This window comes from Gobius niger (assembly GCF_951799975.1).
Source record: "Gobius niger genome assembly, chromosome: 1".
Classification (NCBI taxonomy): Eukaryota; Metazoa; Chordata; class Actinopteri; order Gobiiformes; family Gobiidae; genus Gobius; species Gobius niger.
In genome coordinates, this window is record NC_136852.1 from 58,345,554 (window position 1) to 58,368,306 (window position 22,753).

Below are 22,753 nucleotides of genomic sequence, written 5' to 3' on the forward strand. Positions count from 1 at the left end.
TGGATAAAACAAACATGGCTTTATTCAAATGGTGCCAAAAAAAGACATTTCAGTCCAGAAAAGTGCAGTTCTACAAACAGCAAAAAAAATACAGTTGAAGCTTCCAGGACTCTGGTACAGAGGACCCAAGCTTGTAAGAACGAGACACTACAGATCAAAAGTCTTAGAAAACCCACATTTTAACTTATGTACTGCAAGTTGAGAGCATTTACCATTTGCCTATACTATGTAATACTCTGATAGGCTTGTAATAAACTTGTAGTGTGTATTGTTTATTAGTTCCATGTTTTCATTTCATTACAAGGAGTGAATGAACAGCAGAATATTCTGAAAACTGGAATAATTGCTAAGAACAGCCACTGCCTTTAGGCCTTTGTGCCAAAAGTGAGTCAACAGCACCCTCTGCTGTTACAAAGTAGTAGGACAACCACAATTATGCAATTATCGGAAACAGTGTAGGCAAAATCCTTATACACTTGACTAGGATTAAAAACTTGCTAAATGTCACTTCTGTAATGTAAGGACAAAAAACCTGGGCTAAGAAATGGTGTAATTACCTGTGGAAATTATTTAAAAATATTTTCATCAAATGGGCTTAAGCACTAATAGTATGTGGTGATTTATGTTTGGAGTCAAACATATTGTTGATAAGATGCTTTTTGCATGTCTTAATTTTATAATTTGTCCGTTGTCTTCCCCTGATTTATTTCCCAGAGCTTTCATTTTGTGCGTTTAATGGTAAGTTGTTTCTGTTTCAACAAACATGTGATCAGTTTCCCTTACCTGTCCCATAGGAAGTGGAGATGGCTGACGGGTAACCGCCCATGCCTTGGCCTGGTAAGGTGGGTGTAGCAACGGAGACAACAGGAGTGGCCAAAGACTGAGCAGACTGGGAGTTGTTTATTCTCTGATTCTGTCAAAGAAGAAGGCAAGGATAAAAGATTTATGTTGGTTGTTTCAACACTTGATATGAGCTTTTTTTACAAAACAAACAAGAGCTGCAATAAACGCAGGGAAGTTTCCATTCTTACTTTCACAACAGATGCCGAGAGAATAAATGTGAATGCCAACTTCTCGGGAAATTAATCACTTGACATGCGGCACGACTGAACCCTGCCAACCCTATCATTTACCACTCGTTCTGAGGGCCTACGTCGCTATAGAAACACCATCAGTCTCCATGGCAATGAGAGACTCCTCAGTGTGACACACCGGGAAGGGTCTGCTGAATGAAGACGGCAGCCCGGTACCAAATAAACTTTCAGAACACCTCCAGAGAAGGTGCTCTTAAAAATTGCAGTTAGAAATTGGTGGTAAGAGGCACTACTCGAAACAGAAAGGAGGCCAGTGTGCGATTACCTACTCTGACCACTGGATGGCAGTGTGTGTCTTTTAATGCCGGCTTCAAGGGGTGACATTGGGTTGTTTTGAGCAAAGTCAGCAACAATAAAGGTGAAAGTTATTCTGGAGAAGGGCTGAGTTTCTCCAGCACAGCATGTAGCTGAATGATTTAGATTTATCTGACCAGAAAGCTCTTATCTTGTTTTAAGATTATAGAGATATTGTTTCAGAAACTACATCATTGGGATTGCTGGTTTTCCTACATTCTAGCTACAGTAAGACTCACCAAAAGCAGGTCAACATCCTCAGACTGTTGGCATTGAAAAGGGATTAAAATGATTGAGTAAGAGGGAGTTTTAGAAGACTATCTAAGGGTGAGGTAAGGTCAATAATAAAAGAACTGAACTGAATGCAAAAGAGACAGCAGAAAATAAGTCTAAACAAAACCAAAAAACAAATCTGTTGAAATTGAAAGGCCCCACACCAAAAAGCATACATTTGTCATCTTAATAATAAATTTTTCTTGTTGATCGTCGACTACTGTGATAGTAAAGCTTTATATTTGCTCCTTGAAAGTACTTTTTACTCTTCCCCATGAAGAATTGGAATGCAAGAAATGGAAAGTTAGGCAGAAGTTTGGAGCAAGAGTAGCAGTTAAAACCTGCTCCATTGTTTCCAAAGAAACATAGCGTGTAGGGCCTATAAAGGAACATATTGTGTTGGAATGGTTTAATAAAATATTCAAGACAGCTTGTTGAATATCGCAATTTCTTGTCATATTGTGCAGCCCTAGCCTCAAGTGTGCAGTAAAGAGTGGTATGATTCATCGGTAACTTACAATCGAAGGCATGTTGTTCTTGGCACCGGGAGGTATCAGCACGCGGAGGTCAGGTTTGCGGTTATTCATGCCGAGGTTCATGGGTGGAGGAGACTTGGCTTGCATACTCTTGCTCATACCACCAGGTGAGACCAGCAGACCGGGTGAGTTGCGATGGTTACCGTATCCATTGCCTGCAAAAAGTAGCATAGACTGTATGTGAGGGAGAGGGGAAAAAAGCACTAGTGTGTTATCAAACGTTTGGTTCAGTTCACGTGAATCTGTGAAATCTTTCTGTCCGCGGTGGTACGAACTAATTAGGAACTACAGGAAACCATTTTCATCTCACACCTTCTTTGTCTCTGGCTTCATTACAAGCCAGATATCAGTGCCTGCAAAATTATGTACGGGGATAAAAAAAAAAATGGCTAAAATAACAAGAATATTTCAACGACATGCACAGAAAGGTCTCTGGATTTAGTGACATATGATTTTTTGGAATAAAAAGTTTTCAAATTGAAAATGCACTTAAAATTACATTGGATGTTTGTCAACGTAGTCTATGACATAGTGGTCGTTTTTGAAGAAGAAGACAAATCTCCGCCATTTTGCATCAGACAAAAAAAAAGGGAAACCTCACTTGTCACACGTAATTTCGACTTTGAACCTTCACTTTTTCGTAACTGTCCGTAATGGCTACACACGCCCTGCAACAGCCAGTATCGCATACAAACTCTAATTATGGGCAGTGCGACCACAGTGGCACAAGGCCTATCATTTGGCCATCACATCTAAACACTTGTGGTTCTTCCCAGACAAAAAGACCCCCTGTTTTGTGGTTGCAGCTAAATCTAAATTTACTCGAGTTACTTGAGTACGGGGTGGGGGCAAGTGCAGCATTCATCTCTGCCATAAAAAAAATAAGATCATCAATGGAGTCAAGCGATCTTACAAGCTGCCTCTTGCAAAGCCTGGAAGACGGGGCACTGTGTGGACGTTCCCACTTGAAAGACTAAGAATTATACGTTAGACATGAATTTCCTAATCATATACTCTGGGGGGGGGGAGGAGGGAAATGAGTCCCAGATGTCTTCCTGGGCAATTTCCCTTGCCGATCTTTGTTTAATTTGAGAGAGTGAGTTTTTTTTTGTTTTGTTGTCTGAAAAGCTCAAATTGAACAATCTGACGAGTAAACGGCCACGAGCTACAACGAAATGAGGCGGCTTAACAAAAGAACTCAACAAAATGTCACTGTTGGCTGTTGACGCCTATACCGCCGTCAACATATAGAAAGCGGCGCATATTTAGGCGCGCCGCATCATTAACGCGCTGTGTACTGGAGACGCACGTGCTTTTTGAATCGGACCCTCGCTGTATCTTTCGCAAAGAGCCAGCTGCCTCTTCAGTTTCCCGCTCTTACATGCTGCTCATTGGCGCTTTGTGAGATGGAGTGGGTGCATGTGGAGATAGTTGAATGAAGACACGCACAAACACGCACCCATCCATGCGCACACTTTGGTAAATAACCCAGCAGGAAGTATATTAGTGTTTTCTGTACAGATGAAAAAAAAAATGAAGAAGGAAAAAAAAAAAAAAAAGAGAGCTAACGAGAGGCATTAATACGCGCTTTGGTCAAGATGACATGGATTTCATCGCGGTGACAGTTAATCAGACAGCTGTGTATATTGCTACCCTGTGGAGATGGCTGCAGTCCAGTCAATTATGAACTAGATGAGTCTGATCTTGAGTGGCAAGGGCTGGACAGTGAGCACCTTAATGGCAAAATGGCTGGCTAATTATGTTAAGAAGGAAAAGTGACCTACAATTTTATACTGTTTGGGCATGAATTTTGAACAGAACAAAAAAAAAAAAAAAAAAGGTTTAAGGAGAAAAATTGGAAACCAATGCTTTGAGGAGGTAGTGCGAGTGGTGCAGGGTGTGCAGGGTAGTCAAGCCGTTTGGTAGAAATGTATCTGTCTGATTGAGATATCATTTCTGCATCTGGTTTGAGTGATAGCAGAGGTAAAAGCGCAGACACAGGAATAAGATCAGTCTCCAAAGGCACCACGGTTGCACTGAAGAGCGAAGGAGACAGATGAGGATCCCCGCACACATTTGCACAGATAAGGGTGTGGTTAAACTTATGTACATTTTTACTGTTGCTGAACAAATTTCTGATGTCCTGTTGTGGTCTAACAGGCGCGCTCCGTCCTATTCCCCATTCACACACACTCTTCCGTTGCGGTTTGGCCAAACGTGCACTCAGCCCTGAGTTCTCCAACTGAAAAGTCACCCACCTGATGCGTTTACTAATCTGATGTGAGATATTTTAAGAAGACGTACATGAATAGTTGTTGTGAGATTTCTTGCGAGATGGAAAATTAAAATTAGCTTCACTGTCCCCGGCAGTTTTTCCTCCCCTGATCTCACTATACAAGAGCTAAAAACCAAGGTCAGCAACACAAAATGTGCTGTCAGTGGGATGGCAGTTGTTAAACAACTTCAGGTTAAACCTACAGCTTGAATTGCTTTGTGGCAGAGCCTCATACTGAGCCACTGAGCAGCGTCATTTAAGCGTCTGCCTGAGTTGAGAGAACACTTCCATCTGTGTTTCCCCACTGTTTTGGAGTCGCACACATGCTCCCCTCATCGGTGGATGTTCATCACTGTGTTCCCTCCACTCAGCCCCTGTCTCTGCCGCTAGATGAGCATAAAGACTTTAAATGGAATCTTTAAGCTTCCACATGACTCTCGATGTGGTGTTTTTCACTGCACAGACTGCCTCTGTTCTTCGCAGTGGTGACACAAAGGCTACATTTGATGCCCGTCTGCAGCGTGCCATCAACTCAAACACATGCCACAACAACTGCCTCTGTTGTGTGTGTGTGTGTTTGTGAGGATGATGAGCGACCAGACAGAGAAGCCAGCCACTGACCTCTCCTATGAAACCCTAAAGGCCAGACCGGTCTGCACAGCTGTGGCCCTGTGCCCCCTTCCACATCTATGTTGTTCACTCTGTACAGTATACTGATGCTGAGAAATAGTAGCAGTTAAAAAGAAAGATTCAATGCCATAAACTTGTCTGACATGTCCCCAGGGATAAACCCATTGACACACAGAAGCGAACACATTATGATTTCACGCACATGTTGGCTTACTACAGTCTCCACATAATTGTTATAGCATGGTGAGCCACCAGAAACATTGAATTAATTTAGTTGGATACATACAGGAGCAGTACAATCTTAGGGCTAAAAATAGCCAAGAAGCTGTTCCAAATTTAAGCAATGGGTGCTTTAAGTTCAAGAGAAAAGAGGACATCTCATCTTGTTTTGACAGCTTGTCATTCAGTGTATTCTTTGTGCTTACTAGGGTAGTGAGTTTTATATATCTTTTTGACTAGTTTGTAGGCAAACAAAGGCCCTCTTGACTTGACACAGCTCTACAACTAAAATGTTCCAAGATGAAGTCCAAGACCACGAGCATCAACACTAGATGGAGAAATACTGAACTCTGGGTTTGACTAACTCTTTGTCATGCGTTTTATGGTTTCCACAATGATGAGTGGGTGTCATGTGTGAGTGTGAGTGCAACAGTGTGACAGACGATGAGGAGTTCTTACCAGCACTGGTCCCTGCGCCGGTGGTGAGGTCAGCGCCCATGAGGCCACCTGAAAGATGAAAGAGAAATGTGTCACACCCCCCATACATCTGCAGACATCTCCTGTCTAGTGACATGTCACCAGCTCAAGCACAGAACGTATGCAGTAATGATCAACTATTACTTTAATGTCCAATATTCTAAAGAATGTATGAAAGGAATCCAATCCATACACTCATGCTTTGTGCTCTTTGTTCATACCATTAGCATTGCTCTGTTGTCACACTTTAGGCGACAAGGCAACAAAGTAAAAAGACATGTTCCTATTTTAAATCAGGCAAGGTGGAAGAATGAGAGCATCACTGACATTTGCGGTTTTGTGCCAGCGCGGCCAAAGCCAAAACTATCATTTAGAGTGTACTGGCGCTAACATCCAGTTGTAATGACAGGGTGACGGTGTGGGCAGTAGACTTCAGTCCAAAATGCTGAACCATGCTTGACGGCAATAACAAACCGGCCAGACCAATTTGGACCAATTTGTCTTTGTCAACAAAAATGTCTTCCAAACGTTTTCGCATGTTGTAAGATGAAAGTCCTGCCATTTTTATTATGTTGTGTTTTTTGGTCATGCATAACCTTTCTGTACTAGTGTCGATTACTCATAAATGCGCATCTTGTAAAGTGAATGTCGACTTATCAGATGCATTTATTGGACTAATAAAGAGGACCGAAATAGTTTACGCCTGATATACATATTGAGAGTGAAGCAAAAACTAGTTTTCAACTTACAGCAGTACTAAGTAACTCATGCCCCTAGAGGCCATATGCGCCACGGCAGGTGTCGCAGCATGTTACGTTTTTTTACTCATTAATTGTCTGTGAGAGTAAATACTACGCTGACAGAAAAGACAAAGGGAGAGAGGAATATTGTACATCCATACACAATGGAGATAATTCTTTTCACTCAAACATGCAAATACTGGTGGTAGCCCGCAGTTAGCTTTGCCTGTTAGCATGTTAGCTTCTTTGTGATTCCATAAGTGTGTATTGGTGGCTCCAACCCGGTGCAGGCAAAGTTGCAAGTGTGGTTTTCTGGCCAGACACACCAGGGGGAGATGAAAGACCCTCCAATCATCCCATTAACACTTCTATTACCGCCAGAGGGACCACGGTAAGGCTTTATTAAGATAAACAAGTTACTTAGTACTGCTTTAAGTGTTAGCAAGTATGTTGGGAGATGTTTTTTTTGCATTAAAACCATTGTCTTACCAGCACTGGGAGGTCTGTGGGTCACTCCTGGAGACATGCTGTTTCTCTGTAGTCCGTGGTGTGTGAGGGGCAGCAGGTTGTGGTTTCCTAGGGATCCTCCGGGATGACTGTAGATGAGATTATTCTGGTTGCTGACAGGAATGGACACAGGCATGTCGTAGTTGGACGGGGGCACAGCCTGATGGGGAAAAAAGGAGGAGAGAAGACAAAGAGACACATGATGAGTGTGTGGTTACATTATTATATAGTTAGATGGACAACCTTCCGCAGTTTCTCTATGGATCATTACGATAACAACTGATTTTGAATTTGCACATAATGTAATTACAATACATTTTGAGAAAGAAGAAACTTGGCCTAAGATAATGTATTGTGGCCACATTTCCAGAGACTCTTTTCGGTCTCACTACATAAAACGTCTGGGAATAATGTCAAAGGCATCCCGCGGTTTCAAAGCTGCTAAGAATAATTCATCTTGTCCTTACCTCACTCGAATTATAAAGCCTTTCAAGTGGACTTAAACAAGGAAGGGTTTATCTATGCCATCAAATACACAGAACAAATATGTTTTTCTAATTGGGCAATTTGCACTAGGCATCGGCCTTGTACGTAATGCGAGCAGATTTACACTTTTAGCTTGAGGCGCCTAGTTTGTCATGTTTATTGTGTAATTTGGCAGAAAAGGGTTAACCTTGGGAGTGCCCTGGAAGTGGTTGCTCCTGCCTGTTAGCTTAAGGAAGTAGAAAATATACCCTCAAATTACTAGCATGTGTCTTAGAGCAATAAGGAGCTCATCAGAACGAACATCAGCCTGGCTCTGTGAATTACGACCAGAGAACCACCCTCAATTTTCTAACCTCTGCTAATATTCACATACTGAACCAAAATATTTTTACAGCATACAGTGGAAAAGATGGTTTCTATATTAGCAGCGGACCTCAACACAAGTCCACAGGCGGCTTTTTTTTTCATTGCAGTGTGAAGTAGAGATTTGCTCTGTGCAACCCAGAAGCCCCTCCGCTGTCCTTTAACTAGTGTCATCCTTCCTGTTTTTGACTCATACACTCAGCGATCGCTCCAACAGTCCTCTGCAATCCGGAGGCAGGGCTCTTGGCAGCCACCCTGACCACACTGAACTGCCACTCGCTGTGCGCATGCTAAAGCCCCTTACTACATTGGCATCACCGGAATAAGCCAAACTCTCAGTAATTGAAACTTCTACTTGTTAGTGTGTGGAAAATTCCTGCAAACCAATATGGATTCAGTCAGAAGTGATTCTTTTCTACATTTAGTTCCAGTATTTTGGGTCTAATTTTGGTCTAAATAAAGTGATTGTAATGCTTCAGGGTTGCCTACTTCAGTAAGTAATACACTGACGCATGGTCGTAGGAGAAAGGGCAACAATGCATTGTGGAAAAGCTGCTATGCCACTATGACATGAAATTTAAGTGGTGCTCTTGGGTGTATGTATGATGTATCATTATACACAATATCGTGTTTTTTGTCCTTGTCATCTATGTGCTAGGGTCCAGATAAAAAGGGAAAAAAGAGCAGCAAACTACACCACTTCAGAAACCATGCAGGTCATGAAATAGCAAACATGGTATAATGTTAAGTGCAACTGTTTCTCACACGGTAAGTACTTTCTGAAAGTCTGAAAGTATTCTCATTGCAAACCCTTGAGGTTAGCTGGGTTAGAGCTATTGCATACAGCTCACAGAAGATGCAGCCAAAGTCCACCCAGTACTTACAGGTATCTTATGGCATTTAATCATGTGATCAAACTCCTCGTTAATCTGTTTGTATTTCTCCTCAGTGCGTGGAGTGAGCATGAGAGTGGACTCAAGCTCCGGGCTCTCGCCACCTTTGTTCTCCTTCTTGTTCAAAGCCTGCCAGGTCCCAGACAACAACCACAGACATGATGGAGGATGAGACAGGTGGAGGGATGGACCACACCAGACACAGACAGGGAAAGAGAAAAGAAAAAGGGGAAAGGAAAGAAAGGTGAGGAAGGTCGGGCTTTATGAAATGTACTTACACACAGTCTCTGTCTGCTGATCATCAGATCTATGTCGTCGTTTATTTTCCTGTACTTGTCCTCAGACTCGGGGCTGTGGCCGACCGAGTCGTCTGCGTCCGGGTCTGGGCTGTCACAGCCATTTAGGCCCTTCTTTCTCAATGTCTGTAAACAAAACATTTGCACAACACAAATTGAAGGGATTTGGGATGAGAAACCATGAACCAAACCCACCCTGTGGGGCAGATGGCAACACTGTAACACTTATCCAGAAAATGTCTATAATAAGCTATTTAACATGTTTTTCCACTTCTAGACTCTACATCTCCTTTAAAAATGGGCTGATTAGAAAACACTGGCAAAACACTTACAATGGTAAACCTTTCAAATCTCCAACATAATATTCACAGAAATGTGAATATTGTTTTCAGAAATAGACATCATAAAATGGTCTGCATATTTAAATGATATGTTTAAATCAAAGATAAACATGAGTGGAAGTGGTTGGGATCCTGACTGAGTTTCTGTACAGCAGTTTCTGTTTTGGCCACCTGATGGCCACCTGCCCCCATTAGAGTGTCCAGAACACAGCGGGCCACAGAGACGTTCCACTTACTTCACACTACTAACTACAGAACAAACAACCTTTTAAAATATTGTTAACAAGCACAGCGACAAAGACAAGTATAGGTGTAATCTTTTGAGTAATCTCATAATGATTCACTGGCATGTACCACTGAGTCCGTGCAGTCCTCATTTACTTCATTAGACAAAGGAGAGAAAATAAGTACAGTATATGACACTTCTCATCAAAGGCACCCCTCCTATCCCTCTTCTCTCTCCCCCCGTCTCTCTCACCCCCCCACTCTTCTCCTCCTGGCTTTAATAAAGGGAGATTAGTCTAGAGGAGGAATATCACGGGCCCGCTCCAGTGTGCTGTACAGCTTCTTCACAGTGCGCGCGACCGCTTTCATCTGGAGCTCCATATCAGACAAACGTAATTAAATTTACTTTAGCGCAACCTGTATTTGATGCCGATCAAGTGTGTGAAGCGTGTGTGTGGAAGAGTGGGTGTGAGCGAGTGGGCGTCTGAAGAAAGGAAAGTCGGTAGTAAGCAATAGAGAGGAGATAGCGATGATAGATGCTAAGATAAGTTAATCCTAGTTGAACTCCGGCGCCTCATTTGTTGTTGTCTCTGTCAGTGCTCACTCACACACACACAAAAAAAAAGCAAGCTACTCCATCACGGGCGCTAGTGACAGGGAAGAGATCTGCTTGCTTAGAAAACAAATAACAAGCCAGTCATCTCTCATGTCAAGACAACAAAGGGCCCCGTTTGGAGTGCGGTAGTGAACTCGGAGGGCTCCTTTTGTGCGAGTGATAACCGTTTGATTCTCCTAAGCGCGCCGACACTCACGTTTGGCTCTCCCCTCCGAATCCTCACTTGGCCCCCACAGTGGAAATCTGGAATTCAAGAATCTATTCGAAAGCCGCTCACATCTTTTGACAGTCTTTGGGAAATCACACCAAATAATGCAGGAGATCTGACATCCTACAGTGAACGGGCAACTCTTGTAGTTCTTCAAATCTGAGGTGGATGAGTCAGATAAAGCAAAGGTTTAGCACGCTGTCGTTTTTAGCAAAGGCGTGAGATGTACAACTTTTTTTCTTCTCTCTCCCTGCCTTTGTGCGGTGCCTGGCGATGCATCATATCGAGCTGACAGGGAGGTGAACCAGTGGCCCTCTCTGTTCACACGAGAATGCATGGAAGAAACAACAACTGCTTTGGACTTGTATAGATTTCATCCATCCACCTACCACCAATAAGACATGCACTTCTATTGTGATAACTGTCAAAGAAAGCTGCACAGTCTTTCTTCATTATAGTACAATGCACAAGAAGTGAGGAGAAGAATACAATTATCGAAAACGTACAGCTACGAATGTTTGTGGTCACCCATATTACTGTATTATCAAAATATAGTATCCAAACGAACATAATAAACCAGAGTTTACATTTTTTGCACCATAACTTATTATAAATGCTGATTAAATTTTACAGAAAGGGAGTCCCGAGTTGTTGGTTGAGTGGTCTTGGGGTTCGGGGCCTGAAGTGTTTGGGAACTCCTGATCGAGAGGTGTATGTATGGTATGTGCATCATTTCACAATGTGGTTTCCAACTTCAAGTCCCACGTAAACATCTTGTCATAGTCCATCACTCTTTGGTAATACTTAGGAAAGTGTCTACAAAAAGTAAACCCGCAAAGAATTTACAAACACAAGTTAATTACAAACTAATAATGGAAGTTCCCTCAGAGAATCTGGTGCTGGGTAGAAGTTGCGTTGTAGATGGGGCAAAGGGAGGGGGGTTTGCTATAGCGTTATATGACAGGGAAGCAGTTGGCCCCCCGGCTCAGCTTTCCGCAAGGAGGGTGCGGCGCAAGGCCGTAATGCCACTCATCCCGGCTATGCCCACCTGTTTAAACACGTCGCACCTGTTGCCAAGGCCCGACGAGGCAGCAGCTGACCAATCAGACGCAGCGGACTCCCTATATTGCCATACAAGGCCTCCTCCTCCCTCGCCCAACCCGGCCTTCCTCGACTACAGCCTCGAGCTTTATCTCCGGACTTGTTTTGTAACTTCCAGGCTTTCTGTCGATTATGCTGTGACCTCCCAACTAGATGATAGACATCAAAGACTTTAAATTTAAATAGAATATACTGGGAACGAGCGATACTTCAATACCCAAAGAAAACACTAGTATATGGATATGAGAAGCTGGCATGGAAATCAGGTCTTTGGGGAATATGCTAATACGATGCGGATTAAAAACACTGGATGACGGATGCCAAGAATTTAGAGCCCAAATATGCCCTGAATTTCTTTTCTTTTTTTGTCTAAATAAATTCATTTTCTTTGCGACTTAAAATGTGTGTTATAAAGTTGTTTTTTACTCATTCAATTTAGGGTAATGCTTGTTACAAGAATGGATGATTATACCCAGAGACATTTAGATTTGATCACTTGTAACTACTTCTATGATTTGTTATGCATTTTTAGATTTTGATCACATTTTGATTGATCCTGATTGGTAAGACCATAAAATAATCTGTTGTTTTTCTATGCAAGTTGGGCATATTCACATACAGTGTTTAATGCTAAAACATTATCAATGCAATTTGTATACCCACACCTACAGTGTCTCAAAACAGCATATTAAAAGGAATAGCGTGCACTGTGTATGTACAGACGCATAAAAAGGCAAGAACAGGGAAACTAGTCCAGTGTAGTCAAAGTGTTCTCAAGTATTCTTCAGCATGTGGACAGTCAGCGCAGGGTAAAAACAGAGTGAGAAGAGTGTAAAAGTATGACAGGGAGAGTGAAAAAGCTGTGCGCTGCGCCGTGCGTTGGCTCGGTGTCTTTCTCTGTGGTCCCTTCGGAGGCGTGCTCCTAATTAAACTCCTTCTTCATGACGCTCCCTCATGACTCGACTTGTCAGTGGGCCCGTGTGAAAGCAGGCGCAGCACAGACATGGCGTCCTACATACTTAGACCACCATCTCATTTGTACCCTTCAGCTCTGCACATATACAGTAATTCCGGGCCCGGGCCAGACTGGGACGGGCGTAAAGGTGGACTACAGCGATGTAATGTAATGCTGACCTGGGATATGCATATTAGCATATTCAAAGAAGTGTCCAAGCAGAGAATCAGTGACACAAATGGTTCTATCCAAAATATGTTCATCATAACTTGTAGGGAGCAAGAATTATACATTGCTGTTTAAACGTTTGATACCTCAAATTGACCTTTTGGGGGGGCAATGGTGTGTAATCTAGTTAGTAAGCGAGTGAGCTAAACCTAACACTATCTTCCTGTGATATATTGTCAGTTTTGGAGATGTTAGACCACAAACGTAATGCATCAGAGTGGCACTGATAGCAGCATCTCCAATCTAGGCCTATTTCATTTAGTTTCCCCCTTTCAATCTAGCCTGTGATATATAACTTTCTGTTGTGTGTTTTTTTTTTTAGTTTTGCGAGAATGATCTGTGACAAGCTTTTGGTGCACATTGCGAGTGGCCCACGGGGGGTGGCAGAGGAGCAGCTGACGCCTGCCCAGAGCTCTCACCGCACCAGGATCCTTCTGCTCGGCATTCTGCCACCCTGCGCGACCTCGCTGTCCCCATCCGTCTCCTCCGACCCCGTAGTTGCGTCTCAGTCTGCTCCTCAACTGCTCCCCCCCGACTCCGCTTTTATCCCCTCGACGATAAACAAAACATTTCTATGGTTACATCCGTATTTCAGAGTCAGACGGAGTTTTTTTTTTACCAGAATGCCATCTTTGGGTACAAACTTTTCAGTGTTGCTTTAAGTGTCTTTAACCCATTGGCTCTTCTTGCCAATGGTGTATGGACATCAAAACACACAGAAATGCATTGTGCAACTGAGCAAAAACACTGACTAAATGAAGTTGATTTCGGTTTTGGAGCTTTGGCTTTCGTCTCTTACAAAGCTTGTCCAGCAAACAAACACACAATCTGAACTGTGTATAAAGTTGAATCAGCCTAGCAGCCTTGCAAGACATAATACAGTCATTCGTGTGGATGAGTTTGTATTTTGGAGCGGGTTGTGCAGTGTCCTTGCCTGTATCATCTGACCCATCTTGTGAGAAATGGATATAATGCAATCAATGAAGCTCAACAGTCATGGCCACCGCAAAACACGCTCTGGTTTCCTAAAGATATTGCAATTTTTTTCATATAACTTGTAAAATATAGATGTAAGAAATAAAGAAAGGCATATAGGAAAAAAGTATGAGATTTTTACTTCCAGAACCAGAGAGGGCCTCGAAATGGGCTGCACTGTCGAGTTTCATCGTAGACCTTTCCTGGGGCAACCTGGACAGTCAAAAGTATGGTCCAGTAGTGGATTAACACTTGCTGCCATATCCAATTATTTCTATATTTCCATTTCTTCTCTCAGGTCAGAGAGGGTTTGTGTGCCGACCCCCTCACTCTCTCTGTGCATTTGAGCGCTGAGCTGAACATCAGAGGGATCAGGCTGGCTTAGCTTATTGGAAGCAGATGGCAGACCAAAGGCAAGAAGGCCACAGTTATATGAAGCGTGGTTCGAACATGCCAGGTCTATGTCGAGGGGCATACCCATGGATGATGGCTGCACCGTGAATGTGTGTGTGTGAGCATTTGGGTGAGACGACTGACTTTGTGGGTTGTCATTTTGAAGACTGGGACAACAGCTCCCAAGTCGGATCCTGTCTGTCTATGGTGCTGCTAATCTACCAATTTACAGTAATGCGCAGACATTTCACTGCGATATGGGACAAGGTCAACAAAGAGCATCTACTATCCTGCCCCCCCTATAACAGTTGATAGATTTTAGTAATTCATTCCATTGTTTACATACAGATTCAATGAGAGTTTGAACCACTGAAAAACATCTCTCACAAACAGAAAATATGATACATTTTAGTGGATTTCTTAATTTTGCAAGAAGGGTTTTGTGGTTCCGTAAAAGACCATTCACTCCTACACATGATGAACAAGGTCGGGGCACTACAGTGTCGTTACCAGGGAAAGGTTGAAAAATAGGTGACATAACAAAAAAAATTGTTGAGACAAATGCCAAATTTTCTACAAACTGTGGCACTGTCTGGAGTGGTCATGCTAAAATCTGAGCTGAGAGGCCGCCGCAGCGCAAAAAGCCCACTCCAAATGAAGACAGAGCTAGCCAGTCCGCAGCGCACTACCAGATGGTGCAGGGTTTCCCATATGGAGCAGACACACTCCAAGCACATGTCAGAATCCAACACTGTTTGCTACAGCAGCATCCCGGCCCTAGGAACAAAGTGGTCATTCAGGCCAGTCACTACAGTGTATAATTAGGCGGATAGACACTATAGTGGACAATGCCAGCTCAGTTAGCCTGGATAAAGGGGGCACTCATCTTTGTGCCCTCCCTGTACCATCTTTCATCCTGTCTGCCCTTCTCTTGCATAATACAGTACAATCCAATTGACAAGCGGCCATATGTTTTATTTATGATATGGGCAAATTCATTCATTCGTTTTGTTCATTAATGCGCCCCTTAATAAGGAGTGACTATTGGCGCCACAATTCAAAATGCCTTTCACAGTTGGCCCTAACTCAGAGAAAAGGGAAAATATACACAAATTGTTAACTTAAAAGGAAACACTAAAAAGACTGAGTTGCTGTTATTTCAGAGGCATATCCAGTATTCCCAGTGTTCCCAGTATTTGAGTGTGTCTTATCTCTTGGTGCCACAGCAGGAAAGGGAGCTCGAATGGAGGTCGCGAGTAACAATGACCAGTCGCTCGACCTCTATACTACGACCCTGAGTTTCCACACCCTGCCTACAACAGCAACAGGCCGTGGAGAGGGGAGAGAGGGCAGGGAATGCCATCTCCAAAAATAGATCTTCATTATTCCAAATTTTCCACAAATAGTTTCAAAAGAACAAGGCATCATTTCATCTCGACAGCAAGCATGAATTGTTTTGGGCCATACAGTGGAAAAGCGTTGGCTCCTTCTGGTATAGAGTGGTGGCCTCAGAAGTGGCTTGCCTTTTTGACCGCTTTCACACCGCAGGGACCACATATTGGCACATTTTTTAAAAAGGGGCTATTTTTAAAAGCTCCTTTTGTTGTTGCGAGTAAGTCAGACTTCCTCTGTAAGTGCATCGAGTTTGACCTGAACAAGCAGCTTTGACTGGCATCTAAATGCTACCCCGTTGGAACCACGTAGTTTGAAATCTCGCAAATTTAGTGTAAAAAGCATTTGATATCAAATTTTTAGATACATTTAATTTCCTGTTTTAGTAGAAACTGAAGCATCCGGTTAAATTTTCTCATAGTTGAAAATACAAAAACATAAAGCCAATAAAAAGTAAGCACCTAAGGAGCAGGATTTTAGTAGTTGTCTGACACATACATAGTCGCCTCGGGGCACGGTTTTATGGTAGACACAGATGAATGAAAAGCCCTCACTAGTAAGTCTCAAAAACAGCCTCCACCCCCTCAAATTAAACAAGAGGAGAGCCTATTCTTTTACCCTTTCAGCAAGAACCACCAGGCTGCCTATTTTTAGTCTTACCACACGCTATTTTTAGAAGACTGGGAGTTTTTTGATGATTTTAACAAAGGAATGTATTTAGAAAGGAATAATGGTCGGCCAGGATTTTTACACGTTAACATAATATCGACTGGTCAATTTTTCAAAGCAATAGGGTCATGTGATGGAAGATTTACATTCTTACAAGGCCTGAACAAAATAATGTATGTAACAGAAGTATGTGCCTGAAGTGATATGTGTACATACAGCAAATGCTACCTGTTTTTTAAGTAATGCTTTAGCTGGATGGGGTCAAAGGTTAATTTGCTTAGACTTACAAAGCCCCTACATCCACTATACTCCTTAATCCTGAGCTCACAAGGAAGAAGTCAGGCTGCTGATGTGACCGCCCGGCTCGATCTCCCACCACATGTGCACGTTCCGGGACAGTCGGTGGAACACAAGCTACACCACTATTTCTGTGTGTGTGTGTGTGAGTGTGTGTCAAAGTCAAAGTCAAGCAAACTAAATGTGATTGTATCATACTCAAGAGTCATTTATTGCACGAAATCCTCAAGGCCAATGTTCTCTTTGCTGGTAAATTATTTCAGAGAGATGTCAGCTTTGCTTTTAAAAGACGCTTGACACTATATTGTGCAGCTCTTTTAGCCGTATAAGAGGGAGTTGTTTTTCTTGTTGTATGTACAGTATATATCAGCTAAATAGACACAAAGGTATAAATATCTTGCCCTCTGTCTTACTTTTATGTTGCTAATTGCTCCAACAGTCTTACTAGAACAAAACTAACATCGTAGCACATGGTCGTTTTGTCTGCTCTCCCTATGCCCCTCTCTCTATACCTTCTTGCTGTGTTGCCGTTGCACTGTCACTGGGCTGAAGTCACACCTGTGCTCCTCAACACATCCCCTCCGTACACGGCTGGAACATACGCAGCCTGGGTGAGACATGGCGAGGGAGCTTTGCTGAATCTCATTAGCCAAGCGGGTAGTCATTAACAGAATGACCTTTGGAAATAATTACCAGCCTTCCTCCTCTCTCCTTCCTTCGCTTCTCACACTCATCCATTCCCCTGTCCCTCCCCTACCCCTCTTTATGTGCTATAGTTCTCTCAGAAATTCAGAAATTACGGAACGGGCCGAGGAGACGCATGTAAAGGAGCAGGCAGTGGTCCCCTGTTTGAGATTACGGCGCACGGTGAATGTTCAGATTAAGGTAATCTTTTGGAAATGCGATTGGATGCACGCTTTTTCCCTTTGGCCAGGTAGACAGGCAGCCAGGCAGGTCAGCCCAGGACCAGAAACTATGCATGTGCCGTTCCATGTGAGGTCAAGAGCGGATAAGACTACTTGAAGGTGTAATTTTCAAAACGTATGTGCGATAAATCATCCGGCCTACTCTCCCTCTGTAATCCTAATACTGTGAGCAGTTTAGTGAACAACCTTCTTCTGGGGTTGTGTTCATTGTTGTAAAATAAGGGATTACAAACACATTGTGAGAACAAGGATTGGGTACAGAAAAGCTGGTTTGTACAGCTCAGGCTTGGACCTGATGTGAAACCATTCGGAAAGAGAAAGAAAAGACCTCTTTCATGTGCAATTAGCTGCCTAGCACTTGCATAATAAATCAACAATAACAGCTCAAAGTGATTTTTCTTAAAGCAAAATAAAGCCCGAAAAAGCAAATCTATTCTCTTGTCATTTCCCAACACCGCTTTCCACTTCCCCTCTAACGCCGTTCACATGTCCAGGAAGCCAGCTTGGCAGACGGCAAGTATAGGAAATCTATGTGCGTGTTTGACTGTTTTATCTGGAGCCAGCCTCGGAGTACGCTGTAGAGTTGCCAGCGTGACATGCATGCAACCTGCTAGGACAGCAGACAGTGGAAAGACAGTCTGTGTTAGCTTTAGAGGGCTTCAAGGCCTCTTTGAACAACAAGCAAATGATCAAATGGATACAATTGCATGTGTTCAATGCCATGGCTTAAATCACTTTAGAATTTTAGTCATACACTTTGGTTAATAAACATGCATTTTTGGGGATATTAATATATTTGTTTCGATATGTGCAATTCAGTGCAACATACATGCAACTTACAGCCGTATCGGTACAGAAATAGTCTAAGGAAGAGGGAGAGAAAAGCCCTGCAGCCTCTTGTAAACATGCTGTAGCAGGAGAGGCTGTGCACCGCTCTCAGTGCCACTCTCTCAACAACGCTAATTATCAACCAAAGACATGCTAATTACACAGAGCTTTATTGCTAATGTAGCAGGCCGGTATGCCAGCCGCCCACATTGCGAGCTCCGCTCCCCTACCTCTGCTCTCCTCCCACTACACCTTCAGGCGTAGCTGCAACATGCCAGAGAGATGCAGACATTCATGGAGTCTCCAAAGACAAGTGTATGAAATATGATATGTCGCGTAAAATATGTCACATTTCGGGGACATCAGTGTTACTCTCCCCCTGCTATAATTCAGTCCTTCACCGAGTTCATGACCCCTGTTTTATTTGTCCATACAAAACAGGAAGTCCGCCTTGCTCCTGCACCCACCCCTTCAAATTCAACAAGCCTCCCACGTTCTTGCACCTGTGACGTAGCCTGGCAGCAGCACACACGGCGCGGCAGGAGGTGGTGACCCCCAACCCCCCCCATCCCACCCGGGCTAAATGCACCAGTGTCAGCCCTGTGGCCAATCCTGTTAGCTCGCTGCAGCTAAGGCTAAAGGCCTCTTCGGATCAATTTTTCCCACTGTGACTCAGTCCTCCAGGGATCACAGTGTAGTTAGTGAATCTCTAGTCTCTTTATGACTTCCTTGCCTACAGTGTTACATGTTACTTATAGTTCAACAAAAGGTTCTCCATCATGGATATACTGCATGTGACACCCCTTCAGGTCCAACACGGTTACAATAGTCTCCAAATGGTGCGGCGGAAATCATAGTCGCGCTTATACAGGAAATATGACGGGATCCTCTAAATGATTGAATGCTAGGAGGATATTTTTTTTCTGCAGGTTATAATACATTTTCTACAAACTGTGTCTAATTCAATGTTCATAAAAAACACTCAACAACACATGGGTTGTTGTCAATAGGTCTATTGTTTACATCTGTAACAAAAACATGCACAAAAGGTTAATCCTCTGGTGGGTCAATCCTCCAGCCAGGTGATTCTGACCATTAGCCTGGTTTGACATCTGGAGATGTCTTGACACGTGGCTGCCCCCTGCTCCTTACAGGTTGCCCGAGCAGCATCGAAGAATGGGTCAAAAGGGATCATTGAACATGTTCTCAATAACTCAGTCTTTTCTATTCCATTCCAACTCATTATTATTATTATTGGGATTCCACTGTGGCACTGCTGTCTTTGTATTACCCACAGTAGATCTAAATGCTTGAAAATATAGCTTATAAGGAACAGGACCGTGCAAATGTTAACCTGGCAATATGTTTCAACAGATTCATTTGTGAATTTTGACCTTTAAAACGGTATCAGGAGGGAGCAGCGGAGGATAATGTAAGGTCAAATCTTTAAGGAGAGAACATGTGATATCGCCGGTCACATTCAAATGTTTCCAGTCTGGGCCAGCATGCCATCTGGAATAGCAGCGCTCCCGGAGGGCCTTTGCACCCGAGTGTGGGCAACAAGCCCAGCAACACCCTGATACAGTGAGGAAATACTGCCATACTGCTGGGATCCACATTTATCTATTTCTGAAAATGCACCAAGCCACAGTAATGTACAAAGGCAGTGGTAAACACAAATTAATAAAATGTACTGCCTGAGTGTGTCCCTACAGCTTTGCCAGGACAGTCCTTAGGAGGTTATGTAACAGGTTGAGAACCTAAAGCTCCAAGAGGCTGTCAGCGTCATTTCCTACATTATCTACCTGCTGCTCTTAACGTGGCCTTGAGCCACACTGGCTGCATGTGTCTAATACAAGTGAGATCAACATCCTCCTGACACATGCTCAGCTGCTTCCTCACCCTGCACGATCTGTTGAATAGCTTTTACAATGCAAATAGTTTCTGTTTACACGGTTTGTATACCATCTATAGTTATATTGATACAAAGTGTACAGTTGTGAAAACACGTATGATGCAATGAGGCTGTGGAACTCACCTCCACAATGTCGGAGTTGGTCCGGCTCTCGTGTGGCTCATTGTACTCTGTGTATTTGAGCAGCACCTTGTCCATATCTGTGCTGGCGTACTGGAACAGCTTGTTGGTGCTATTAAAGATGATCAGGGCAATCTCACAGTCACACAGCACGCTCAGCTCATACGCCTTCTTCATCAGGCCAAACTTTCTCTTCGTAAATGTCACCTAGGGAGAAGAAAGAAAGGAGATTTTGAAAATGTGCCAAAATCTTAAAGGATAACCAAACAGTGACATAATGAGGTTTGTAACTCATGGAAAAGTACTTTTTGATGGTTCAGCACCTTCTAACTGTAAAAGAGCGATCCACCATACCAGGAAAAAAAGAAGCTTCAACTTCTTTTAAGGAACTGAAAATACTCTGTCTCAGACAGATAACGGTAAAAAGACCAGTTCATGCATGTAGATCAAAGCTCAGGTGTTCATCATGTCAACAGAGTTTTATGAAAATTTACAAACCCCCAATCACAATATTATCCCAATAGGCTGTAAATGTTTACTGCGTTGCTGAACTCAAAAAATGAAAGGCCCCAGAAATGGCAACCTTTTCATCGTTAAGAAGTAACTTCTGTGCATGATTATTAAGTGACAGGCTTGTTTAGAAAACAAAGCATGCCTGCATTGTTCAAACAGAACAGATTTTATTCCTCTATTGTTTGAATCTAAACTGGAGCACTGAAAATAAGTGATTTTGGAGAGTTGTGCTTGTTGTGTTCCAAGCCATGTGTCTAGACTCTGCAGTCGTCTTCTAACCAAAAAAGAGAAAATATGTCAGTGACAGGCTGCCTCTTGGAGCAAATCTGCTACTATATTATTAAAATACTTTTGTCGTTTACATAGGACGTCTGTGTTGACAATGCCTTTTAGCGATGAGTGCCAATACTGTGCCCAGCTGGTAACTAAAGATCCCATTTGTTGATTAGCTGTGTGTTTGTCTGTTCTCTTCTGACACTTCTTAGAGCCAAAAAGCACAGACTAACACTCTCTAAAACAAATGGTCTCCACTCCACACACAAAATAAAGATTACTATTGTGAATGTATTATGCATTGTCCTTCACATATTCTTGTGAGCTCCTTACAACTTCTAGGCCTGTAAGAGGATATAAGCTTAAATGGATATTGATAGATAGTTTTGGATTTCCTGAAATTACATCTCCCAGGACGCACCAGGGAAACTGAATATGAAACTATCCTTCGCCCCCAGCTTTCCTCTCCTCTCCTCCGACAAAACCACACACTGCTTTGTCACGCAATCAACTGACCATTGGAATATTCTTTAACTAATATCTCACTATAATTTTGCAGTACAGCACATTCACAGCAAACATGCGAGTGGGAAGTCAAGCTTAGTGCCTCGGCATTAGCTCTCATCTGATTCGCAGACAACATACGGAGATATGACTCCCCTGGGCTCTAAATACCATGCTGACATTTACACAGCCAAATAAGAAATGTGAAGAAAAACACAGGCTTGATTCTTATGAGATCAAAAAGCATCTTGTGACAATAAGATTAATTGTCATATCCACCTTGTATGAGCCTCCAAAAGTGAAAGCCCTTTAAAAAGGTCAGTCATGTTAGAACTGCACCAAGGACTCCGAAAACAATATGGTCATTTTATTATATTCTTTGTCATTTCACTTGCCAATTATCATTTTGTTGTCAATAAAAAGCTACATCATGAGACATTTTGGGCCGAAACCAAGGCTGGATATACGTACAAATCAGTCTACGAGTGTGCATACCCTCTGAAGAACAAAGAAACTTACTAATATGAAGAGAAACAAACTCTTTTTTAATTCTTATGATTCACAGTAACTTGAGCATCACCACAGGAAGGAGAATGAGCGCGATAACAAAATCTTTGCTGACCATATATAACACCTACATACATATCACACTACTCCCCCACATCTCCACCTGACACATGCAACCTGCTACCTCCAACCCATACATATACTGTATATAACAGCAGTGGTGCCAGTGCATGGATTTCGATAAATAAGGATAAATGGATTCTCCGAGAGCAAATATCAATGATACTCCATGTAGGGTGGGCTGTGAAAATGATATATTGGAGGGTTTTGATATCGCCAACATAGGGACAACTGTTGCACAATTACTGAGTTTTTCTTGGAAGTTTCATTAGCAGGTCCCTAAACTCGCCACAATGATTGTCAGAAATCATGACAGTTTTATTCTGAAATTGAATTACATTTTATGACTATATATAAAAATGTCCATTTAGAAGACAATATAGTACAGATTGGAGAAGAAGCGTGGACAGCTTGTGTGTGTGTGTGGGGGGGGTGAAGAGTTGGGGGCAGACGCACAGGAAGCACATTTGAATGCATTTCCTCTCATAACAGGAAGAGGCCGGTGGCTTCCCCTTCACAATAGCTTCGCTTCTGCTTCCCTTGTCCTGCTCCGATTCCCTGGGG

General features: G+C 42.8%; 1 protein-coding gene across 4 annotated transcripts in view; it reads right to left on the reverse strand.

Moving 5' to 3' along the window:
- Positions 1 to 22,753, reverse strand: part of mef2cb (myocyte enhancer factor 2cb) — a 52,673-nt gene that overhangs the window by 3,503 nt on the left and 26,417 nt on the right. For 3 of the 4 annotated variants that reach the window (XM_079556600.1, XM_079556598.1, XM_079556599.1), the window contains exons 3-8: positions 20,276 to 20,479; positions 9,066 to 9,209; positions 7,028 to 7,205; positions 5,781 to 5,828; positions 2,180 to 2,352; positions 784 to 913 (exon numbers count right to left, since the gene is read on the reverse strand). In XM_079556600.1, coding sequence (XP_079412726.1) covers positions 784 to 913; positions 2,180 to 2,352; positions 5,781 to 5,828; positions 7,028 to 7,205; positions 9,066 to 9,209; positions 20,276 to 20,479 — 877 coding nt within the window. The remainder of the gene's footprint in view (positions 1 to 783; positions 914 to 2,179; positions 2,353 to 5,780; positions 5,829 to 7,027; positions 7,206 to 9,065; positions 9,210 to 20,275; positions 20,480 to 22,753) is intronic. The other variant, XM_079556601.1, reaches the window with a different exon arrangement.